The following is an 11,191-nucleotide window of genomic DNA, read 5'->3' as shown; positions in this document are numbered from 1 at the left end:
TTAATTAAAAAAATATGTAAATCAACATATATAAATATACACAAATATATAATAACTTATTTACTGACTGATTTTTAATTTATATAGAAATCTTTTAACAACAATATAAGAAGCAAATCTGATAGATCAGACATAAAGAATTATATATTTTTTTTCAATTCATGTTCAATCCTTCTAATTTTATCTTAATAATTGAATAAAAAAATATCCTACTCCTAATATTATTTTGAGACTTTTAGTGATGTTTATTTTTTTTTAGGTTTAAGGTTTCAGAATTGAATAAAAACCTAATATTAAAAGAACTTCATTCATAAATAAACGAAGCTGATTAAAGTGATATTATTCATGTTCAACAAATTCTAAATAATGGTCATATGAGGTAATCATTCTGTCTCATTTCTGTTGAGAGAAAACTTTATGATTAGCCTCTTACTTGTTTAGTACGAACTTCCAATTTATGTTCATAAGTTAAGTTTGAGAGGTTTCAATAACACTCATAGACATCATGTTCTAACCGTAACTCTTTTGACATCATCAGCTATATCCTGAAGTAGCATTTTTCTTTGATTAAACATGAATCCATTATTTCTTCTCAAAGCAGATTATTCTCATAACCATATTTAAGTTGTTAACATCACAAACCATCAAATAAAGTTATGCATAACTCCAAAAAGAAAGTGATAATATTATGAAAATGGTAAATATCAGAGAAAGAAATCAAACCAAAAAGGTTTGATTAATAGATTAATAAGATGGAGATGTAGTGTTTCTTTTTCTTTTTTTTACAACAACATAATTATTCTCTCTCCCTCTTTTCTTTTTGTACAACAGAAATAATAAGGTATGAACCTAAAATCTCATACATAATATCCAAATTTCTTACCGGTATAATATTTCCCGCGGCTCTGTACATAGCTATACGGCTATACTAGGGGACTCGCATGATGATGACGACTCGCCAAGAAACTCTGATCTTAACTTCATCAATAAGCGACCAAGATAGTTTAAGCCTTCTCCATCTCGACCTCCACCCCAAAACAAATCATGTGGCGAAGCCTCGACAAGAACAGAACCGGTGGTTGAAAGAAGCATGGTATTCAAGTGTGGGTATGTCGAGAATTTGCATTTCAGTGCCCTGTACATGACATCAATCTTTATGTTGTCCCAATCAGGCCTTACCTGCATACCCAAACGTAATTTTCAATCCTCTTACAAAAATAGGAGAAGGAACACATGCTTAGACATAATAACAGGGGTCGCTGAATCTGATGTATGTTATAAAATAACTTGCCACATTTTTGAATTCATAAACCAGCATATACTATAGTAACAACAACAACTACAATTTGCATATAATAAGAAACCTCCAATAGTTTTTGCTTCTTTCTTATATGCTTTTGATAACTAAAAAAAGACCACTGCAAAAGAAGGATTATGAATTGAAATACAACCAAAGTCATGGCAGAAACAAATGTATAAACCTAGTAAAAAAACATCTTTCCGGGAATAATCAAAGCAACAAACCTAGAAAATTACTATATTAGAGTTGGAAAAATTGTAATGGCTACATACTGTACAAAAACTGATTTATCATTGTAAATCCAATCTTCAGTATGTTACTACATTCATAGAATCATATATGGCTAGTAAAGAATATAAGCCACAAGGGAAAATAACAGTTGCCAAATTGTCTCTGAGCCAGCAAATGAAAAAACTATGTATTAACAGAGTGTTTCAGAAGAGTCTGAGAATCGCTTAGGATGATACCAGATCAGGTCGCTTCCTTTGCATTGACCTTCCTATTTTTGCAGCTTCTTCTGGACTTTTTGCAGATTTAATCTTTTCAATGCTATCTCTTGCAAGAGTATCATCCATACCAATAAACTTGTGAGCCTAATCATCAAATTATATCTGTAAGTGACTCAAGACCGCAAAGATAGAATAGAGGCTACACAAAAAAGCAAGTACCTGGTAGTAATGCTCCACACTCAACCAAGTCACATTATCACCATTTTCATCAGGCATTTGAATGGGATGGGGAGAGAAATTTGACAATGCACCATAAGGATCCCATGTTTTATAGAAAAATATGATGCTTGACTCGTATGGTGAGACAGTAGGATCAACAGCATAAGTTTCATCGAGTGACGGAATAGTAGGCAATATGTCTGGTAAGGGCTGAAGAAATCCACTGATAAGCATGTCAGGCCCAACCTGGATTACAGTTTCAAATAACATGACCTCATTAAAGAATGGCAAGGCATTATATATCAAGAGCAAGGCCATTTTTTTTGTGAAATTGCTTCACTTTAATTATCCAATGGTAGAAACATTTGATGGATTCAATGTTAAACACTTAGATCAGATGATACTTTATTACTTTTTAAAAGAAGAAAAGAAGCAAAATACTTCTAAGGGAAAAGTGAACCGATCCTACTAACCTGCTCATAGCAAACGTCAATTAGATTCAAAGCTTGAGACATCTCAACCATCCCAAGTTCACCCACAGGAGTTGGTGCATTCTTTCCACCAATGATTTTAGGAGCAACAAATGCATAGACCTGCAGGAAATAATGTGATCATAATCCCAACAATGTTAAAACTTCAAAAAATGATAAATTCAACTAAGCCAAAATAACTCAAGTTGAATTTGACACCAAGAAGTACAGTTGCCCATACAAATGAAGCGTTTTGTAGTGTTAGTGACTTCACCAATGAAAATGGAACCCCATCCCCTAAATAAAACATCCACATGTAGAATACAAATGAAAACAACTAGGCCAGGATTATAGAGGGATTGTCACAGATGAAAGGAAGATTCTTTTCATTCTTGTGTTAAATTTTATTTCCCATAGAACTTAATTACTTGTGTTAATTAAAATAAAGACAAGAAAATTCATTATCATGTTAGGCTCATGCAAAACTTCCATTTGGTTTTTCCACCTACCCGTTTCAAGTGGCCTAAAGATAGAGCATCATTGATGCATATTTTGGTGGATGTTCAAAACATCGAAAAGGATTTAGTTAACAAGGCTAGGGGCGTCGTGATTATCCATAAGTTTATCCATAACAGGACTGTTGCTTTTAATCAGTCTATAATCTACTACTAAGCATTAAGATGGTTACAAGAATATCTTGCTTACGGCTATATTAATAATAAACGGTACTTCCATTTTCACCCACACAAAGGGGGGAAAAAAAATGAAAACTGAGAAGAACAAGTACCTTGTGAATTACACCAGATGAAATAGCAGCTGCAGCTAATGTTCCTCCACATTCCCAAAATATTGAAAGATATCCTCGATCATGAAAATACTCCATAACATCTCGTGGATTTAATATGTCGAATTCAACAACTTCAACTCCTTTAGATGCAAGCAGCTTTTGTAAACTCCTCCTTGCACCTCTCTGTGTTACCACTATAGTAGAAACCTCAGACATGTCCCATAGGTTTGCTTCCTCTGGAAGATTGAGGGTCTGGGACATTACTATACGAATAGGCATATGCCCACCTCCATGTCTGGCAGTCAGTCTTGGATCTGATTACATTTTGAAAGATATAAGGCACAAAAATTCACATCCCTAGTTTCGTAGGGTGGAAAAGGTAATACTCACTGTCCTTCCGTACTGTGTTTCCACCCACAATAACAGCATCACTTCTACCCCGTAGCTCAAAAACCAGATTTCTAGATTGCTTACTGCTTATCCATGAGGCATGGCCACTGCTGGCGGCAATTTTCCCTATTGCAGCAAAAGAAACATAAGCAGTTCAAAACAGTGTAGTGTGTAACCATGAAGTTTTATATTCTGCCAGAATTGGTGGCCCTTAGTTAAGTTGTATAAACTGAGAACAAAATTAAAAAAACTAATTAGGAAAAATGAATAAAAGCTCACCGTCAAGGGTCATAGCATACTTTAGAACAGAAAAGGGAACGCGTGAAGCAGCTCTACAAATTAAAGGAGCATTGACAAGAATACAAGCTTTTTGGGCATCCTGCAAATAAAACAAAGAGCATGCCAATGCGAATATGTGAAGAAAAAGTAAATCAATCAACCCTGTAAATCTCCACTAGAAAACCAATATTTCATTTCAATAAAACAATAATGCAGATTTTCTCTCTTCCTCAAATTCAAACAGAAACTAAAAAGATTTAACATACAAAGAAGGTAATGATGATGGTGACAGGTGAATTGCACACACCTCCATAACTTTGCTTGTGAGGTCCTCTCCAAGGAGATCAACCTGCAAACCTTGGCTCCTCAGTGCACGCACAGCATTGCCCCTGAGATGCTGCAATGGATTCCTCATTCCAATGACAACCCTTTTGACCCCTCCCTGGTTGGTTTCACAGGCATGGTCGTTTATAAAATATCAAATATCAACAAGCACAAACTAGAGACAACAAATAGCATTGTACACCAGTGACAAACGAGATATAAATTTTGGTAAGGACTAAGTCACCAAATTTATCCGTGAAAAAAAAAATACAATATTGGGCATGTGCGTCCTGATACAGAGAAAAAATTTAACAGTATTTGAAGATTTAAAATGTCATATTTACAGACTAACAGGACCTTTCTAAATTTTCAGAAACTATGCTGAAGTTTTTCCAAGGATCAATGTACCCAAAGATTTATTTCTTCGTGGACTAGAAATTTAGAGAAACAAAAAGAAAACAAAGTCAAACCTGAACAAGAGCAGAAACAGCTGCATGATCGCCATGGCAATCACCAGGTTCCATGTTGAGGTATGCAGTGGCCCCGCGGCAAAGCTCCCCTGCAGCCGCCACAGCTTGTGCCTCGGCAGGAGTGGTGCCCTGAGCATATAGGTAGGCCTCACTAGCAACTGCGCCAGTCGGGGTGGTGATGACACAGCCAAAGTTTGGGTGGGGAGAGGTTAAGCCAGCAGACTTGTCAGCAAGAACGGCTGCACGTCGGACAAATGCAGCGTCGAAGGCATGAGGTCCATTGTTTGAGGTGCTGTGGGATGATGCCTTTGCCATACATTTGCAGATAATGGAGACCGGGCTGAGATTCAGACACAACGCCATAATCAACACTCACGAGCTTACTTGTCTTTGTAGCTTGCTTCACTCTCTGTTTCAGTTTGAGTTTTGTATCTCTGTAACATGTATAGTGGATCCTAACTGCCTAACTGCAATCAGTGAGAGAATTGTGTTAGAACCAACCTCCCTTTTGGGTGTGTTCTTCACCGTGTTCTTCTTCCACTATCTGAATTTAGCATTCTATCACTCTAACTCTAAATTTCAACAACTTGCAAGTAGCAGTAGCAATACAAAAAGTTTATATTTCAGAATTGCATTGTCCCATTACTCTTGATAAATCCTTCTCAGTATTCACTAGTCAGTTAATATCATTGCACTATCGGTGAGTGACCATATCAGCTATGAGGCATTTCATCATACAACTTGTGTGCAAAAGCAAACAAAAACGCCGAATGCAGAGGGCAAAAATCCATTATTCAATCCACGATTCTAAGAAGTTTAGAATATTCAAAATATCTTTTTAAGTTTGTTTAGATACAACAAAGAAATGAGAAAAATGTTACCGTACCAATGGGTGATTCTCAATTCTCAAACAGTGATGAGGCCAATCTCGCACGAGATGCACGTGCAGGTCACGTGTGGCGTTGAACATGCAAGAAGAAAGAGGAGGCTGGCGACTACATACACTCTAATTTATTAAAAATGATAGAGAAAAATAATAGTTCGTATTATTTTAAATTTTGATAGGTTATTTAAATATTTTTTTTATTATTTAATTTAATTAAAGTTTTGTTTTGTTTTTTATTATTTAATATTTATTCTTTTTTTTATCAGTAATAGTCCGTGACAAAATTGATTCTCGATCTTTCTTAATTTTCAGTTCGACTTCACAAGTCACAACTCACAACCTCTGAGTTGGTAATGATTTTAATATGATCTAGCACTCTAATGTGTCCTCATTTGTTGTTGATTCACGATGTATTGAGGTAAAACATTTTCCCACCATTGTTGCATATATATTATTCTAACAATAAATTTACTAATAGTATAATTTGAGGAATAGATTGACTCCTATCCCTGTCACTTTCAATCAATTTTTATTATAACAACAATTAGATTTAAAAAATACTTTGAGACAAATTAGTCATTTTTCAAAATAAGAAAAAGATCAATTTGTCCGACAAACATAATTCTCAAAAACAGAATAAAAATTTGATAGGACTTCTTTTTAAATAGCAATAAACCAAAACAAAGAGAAAAAAGGAAGATAGAAAGCATAGCGGGTCACAAGGAATCCATCCCATTATTTAACACTCACTCACAATAGAGTCAAATACAAAGTGAAATATAGGATAAAAAGTGCCATTCCAAGCAGATCAAACTAAGGAGCCAATAATATCTCATAACAATAACAAGGTACAAGAGCCATCCACAGGGCTTGGTGTAATGTAAATGCTATCACACTTATTCCTCCTCTTCTGCCTCCTCCAGCCAATTCACAAAGGGTTCCAATGCTTTCACAAAGGTTTGCCTGTACCAGTTCCAAATATGTAATTGAGTCAAAACCAAAATAGAGGGGGAAAGGAAACACTATATGGTGTCATGTTTTCCGGCTTGCATTACCTGCCCTTCGTGTTTGTTCCTTTGCGGAACCAATGAAGGATGGTGTCTTCAGCCAGCACATCCTGCTCGTAGAGCGATCTAATAATCTCCGGGAACAGCTTCATCAGTTTTGCATCTTCGTAGCATTGCATTTGTACCTTGTACATCAGTTCTAGCTCCAGTTTCCCAGTGGTGCAGAATGTGTTCAACAGTTCTGCCCAGGTTTTTACCTTCATCATAAGATACACAAATTTTATCACCGGTTTTCATTACAATAACGCGTTAGAAACCAATTCATCAAATGGTTTTTCTTGATAAGCTATTAAATGGAAAATTCAATCAATATAAACGGGACTACCTATTATAACAAATAAACGCGGCATACATTAATGCCATAATGAAACACATGCCAGATGCTAAGCAATACGCAAATAGGTATAGATGAAGCAGGTTGGAGAGATACCTGGCGTAGGGCTGAATTTGCATTCTGTTGCTGATTTTTCCCTGACCACTGGACAGCATCCATCAAAACATCCCACAAGACCCGGACAACCTCAATATCTGGCAATTTAGCATCTCGGACCCGCACCTTCACATTCTCAATTACTTCAGATATATCAACCTCCTCCGTTATCTGAGTTGTCAAAGCAGACTTCATTTCCTTAAGTTTCACCTCAAATATTTTCTTCTCATTGTACTCAACCAATGCCACTAGTCCTTCCTTGCTACAAGGTGACATTGAACAGACATGTAATGTAAGTTCCAGCAAAGAGTAAAAGTAAAGTAAAATAAAATAAAATAAGGCATGCCAAACACCATAGCCTATGAGTCTAAGTAAATAGCCACCTTCAAAGAAAATTTGCAAGACAAGGATAAGCAAAAGACCACATTAGACAATCAATAAGCTGAAAAAACAATCATCCGGCTATTGGAATAAACAAAAACATAAAAAACTTTGGAAGAGCAATGTCTTGTAAAAATAAAATCCATCATGCTACAATACCAAACAGTCTCGGTATTGATATATCCTACTTGTTGATAACAAGAATTACCTGAAATGCTCAGAGAAAGACTCGTTGGATCTTTTTGTAGGAGGGAAAAACTCCAAGAGGTTATCCTCTACTTTTCCTCTTTTCAGAATTGAAATAAGATCATCAAGGCTGTTGTCAATCAGATACTCCTTAAAGAAGTCAGTTATGAATGACAGAACTAGCCCTTTGGCCACAAGGTTATCCTTAAGAAGTGGTTGGAACACGGTCTCTGGTGGAAGACCAGAGAGCTTCTGGGAGAATGCAAGTGCTGTGAAGATTGCCAGCTTTTTCCTCTCATTTTCCTCGAAAAGCTCCAAGGACTGGAGGAACTTTTGCATAACATTTTCGAGGTTCTTAATGAGGAATGGCTTTCGCCTCAAAATCTTTTGTATGTAGATTACAGATGGTAAGATGACTTCACGCTTTGGCTCACACTCTATTATAGAGTATGGATGGCGCTCCCCCTCATCAGGCTTGGTAGTTCCGGGTTGTGTACGACCCCCAGTGAAAACAACCTACAGTAATGAAAATCTGAGGTGTAAGCGATCCACAGGACATCTTAAGTCGTACATAAATCAAGTAATCAACTACGCTGAAGGATCACAACACATTGATAAATGGCCTGATTGATGTTGCTCTAGATGGAATAAGTATGAAATAAAATATCACACCCAATGTCCTCCCACGTCATCCAAACAATGAAACTATGATTTGTTGTTTGTCCTATGTATCGCATATGCTTTGCAATGAAGAAAACAAATGGCCCCTTCATGGTGAACACTGAACAATACAAACGAAACGTAAGATAACTAGGATCTCTCTTATGCTGTTTTGTGACCTGTGTCTAGATACGGATACATATCATGATATCAAAATAAACCTGCATCTCAAAAACCCATCCACTGGGGTCCTCATTGACTGCGATCACTATAAAGAAAGACAAACCACGAGCAGAGAGTATAAAGAAATTTTTTGCACAAGCATGCACGCAAATTAGAAAATGAGGTCAACCATCTAAGCGTGCCCACCATAATAGTTACAGATATGAAAGCATGATACCATAGGACAATGACTTATAATGTGACTAAGTACCCCCTACAATGGAATCCAGAATCAAAGATTACCAAGTGCACTCCTAAAACCCATAGGATGGAGACAAATTATTAAAAAAAAAATCTCAACAAAATTTTTCAGCTGGGTTTGACTTGCCTCAAAAAAGGTGTCACCGTATCTTGAGAAGTTAAGGTCTGAAGATTCAATGTTCTTAGCAACAAGTTCCTATAAAAATAAATCACCAAATCAGAATATTGAAATTATCACTATAAGTGAGAGTGCGCAATGAAAATAGTCAGTCAAGAAAACATGATATAAATTGCAACAGTAATATTACCAGATCACCAGCATTATCCAAATAAATCTGGACCACTGCATCCGCGAATGCTGCAGGGTCCAGTGGCGCTGCAATATTCCGTTTGCGGGTCTTAATCCGCGTGCCACTGTAAATGAGATCAACAATGAATAAGAACCCATATATATATAGGAAGTACCATCATAATATCAGCTCATAACATGACCATGTTATACATGTACATAGCCAGAAATATTTGAGAGTAACATGACTTAAGTGATCAATCTCTAGATTGATATGAATATTATATTGCCCATTCTGTATTGACACTATGTAACCCTAAACTGTGACAAAACAATGTTCGTTTAGGACAAGTTTAGATGTTAGGAGTAGAAGGTACCATGTTCAAAGTTAAAATTCTGTTTTCTGAAAGAAAGATTCTTTAGTTAAAAAGAATCACTTTTTTTTTTGTTATAATAAAAAACAACTGCTCCCTTGATCTACAATACCACCGTACATAAACATAAGAGAAAAACCCAAAACAGCCCTGAAAATTACCTCAAAAAGACAATGAGGCCCTTAACAAAAAAGTCAATGTTATTTTTTTTGCACAGGCTAATCAGTCCCAAAAAAAATTGGGTGTTTTTTTTTTTTCTTAAGGGCCTCCTTGTACTCTCGAGGTAATTGTCAGGGTCAGGATGGGGGTATTCACTCTAAACATAAAGAGGGGGAGAAGAAGATTACAATACTTACCCAAGAGTGGGTCTCTCCTTCGAGCTGCAAGAAACACAAATCACGATTAGTAAGGGGTTAAACAGTATATAATTTTCAAGCACTAATCATTATACACACTTTCCATGACTAGAAACAAAAAAGAACAATTTTTATTCGAAGAAAACACAACATGATATGATTAGGTCAATAATTAAAATCAACAGAACCACCAAATTGATGCCGGATCAGCTGGTGCCAGATTTATCACCAAAAAAAACAAGTGCTAGGTTTTCTTCTTTCTCAAAGAAACAGGAAAATTTCACAAAGATTCTAAAATCTAAATCCTCTGGATCTAAGAAAGATCACGAGATAAGAAAAGATGAAATATTTTCGATCCAATAAAGGTAATAACGAAAAAAAAATATTTGATGGTAGCTAGAACGAGATCGCATCGCAAAGCTTGGATCAGTGAAATGATAAGGACAGAAGCAAAATCGCAGAGGTGGAAGTAAAAGGAAGAAGAGTACCTCATAAACCAAGACGAAGAGGAATCGGAAGATCGGTGAGTCTGCGACTCGTTACTTTTTTAGAGAGAGAAAGTTAGAGAGAGAAACAGAGAAGAAGAAGAAAAGAGAATAAGGAACGTAACTTTGATCAGCACCGGCCACCAATATTTATGTTGTATTCTTTGTTTATTGTTAATTTTAATTCGTTGTTTATTGTTAATTCCGTGATTAATTATTAATTAATTAGTTGTTACTTTACTACTCTTAATTGTCGGTTTGGCATGTGAGGATTGGGGTTTGAAAATTGCAATGGTTAAAAATTACAAATGAGGATTTTTGTTAAATAAATAGTATTCATTTTATGAATTTAATTTTTTAGTTAATATTAATTAGTTTTTAAAATAATATTTTATTTTAAATTATAACACAACATGATATATTGACTTGATGCCTCTTTTTCCTCAAAATCTTGTGAGTCTCTTTGACTCCTTCAATTCATTCTCTCAAGAATCTGTCGGTGGATACATTTTCTATGCTCGCATAATGTAAAAGGAATTATTTTGGTTTTTCACGCTATTTTTTAATCCGACAAAATAAAAAATTAATTGTTTATAGATTTAAATTTTATTCAAAAATTGTTAGCGAATAAATTACTGTATAAATAAAACGAAATTTAAAATTTCAATATTTATTTATTTAAATATTAAAAAGCTAATCACTAGATTAATTTAAAATTTTGTTACTGCTTATTATATGGATTGTTAGGAACATGGATAGTTTCTAAGCAAGTTACAGATGTAACTAAAAGAAACAAAGGGAATGTTGGGTTAACCAATTCGGGTTATTCAAGTAAATAGCTCATTCCTTTCATTAGATTTTGAGAATTTGTTTGTATTTTTTAAAAGTATAAATTTTTTATTTTATATTTGATAAATTTAAAATTATTATATACTTATATTTATAATTTTTAAAAAATTATAGTAC

General features: G+C 35.1%; 2 protein-coding genes across 3 annotated transcripts; both read right to left on the bottom strand.

Moving 5' to 3' along the window:
- Positions 706 to 5,713, bottom strand: LOC107635149 (riboflavin biosynthesis protein PYRR, chloroplastic). 2 transcript variants are annotated; one of them, XM_016338526.2, is made up of 10 exons: positions 5,575 to 5,713; positions 4,689 to 5,147; positions 4,202 to 4,336; positions 3,895 to 3,994; positions 3,616 to 3,741; positions 3,226 to 3,539; positions 2,442 to 2,561; positions 1,969 to 2,214; positions 1,768 to 1,893; positions 706 to 1,179 (listed from the first exon to the last, which is right to left on the bottom strand). In XM_016338526.2, the coding sequence occupies exons 2-10, from the start codon at positions 5,049 to 5,051 to the stop codon at positions 916 to 918; spliced, it is 1,794 nt and encodes a 597-aa protein (XP_016194012.1). In that variant the 5' UTR covers positions 5,052 to 5,147; positions 5,575 to 5,713; the 3' UTR covers positions 706 to 915. The 2 variants fall into 2 exon arrangements, with proteins under 2 accessions (XP_016194012.1, XP_016194014.1); XM_016338528.2 differs by having other exon boundaries at positions 4,689 to 5,155; positions 5,575 to 5,705.
- Positions 6,284 to 10,378, bottom strand: LOC107635148 (basic leucine zipper and W2 domain-containing protein 2). The gene is made up of 8 exons (XM_016338525.2): positions 10,229 to 10,378; positions 9,741 to 9,764; positions 9,030 to 9,135; positions 8,849 to 8,917; positions 7,661 to 8,154; positions 7,072 to 7,333; positions 6,630 to 6,838; positions 6,284 to 6,537 (listed from the first exon to the last, which is right to left on the bottom strand). Exons 1-8 carry the CDS (start codon positions 10,231 to 10,233, stop codon positions 6,471 to 6,473), a joined length of 1,236 nt encoding a protein of 411 aa, XP_016194011.1. The 5' UTR covers positions 10,234 to 10,378; the 3' UTR covers positions 6,284 to 6,470.

Source organism: Arachis ipaensis, chromosome B04, assembly GCF_000816755.2.
Source record: "Arachis ipaensis cultivar K30076 chromosome B04, Araip1.1, whole genome shotgun sequence".
NCBI classification, from domain to species: Eukaryota; Viridiplantae; Streptophyta; class Magnoliopsida; order Fabales; family Fabaceae; genus Arachis; species Arachis ipaensis.
The sequence above is the reverse complement of the archived record's forward strand: the minus strand, read 5'-3'. Positions and strand labels throughout refer to the sequence as shown.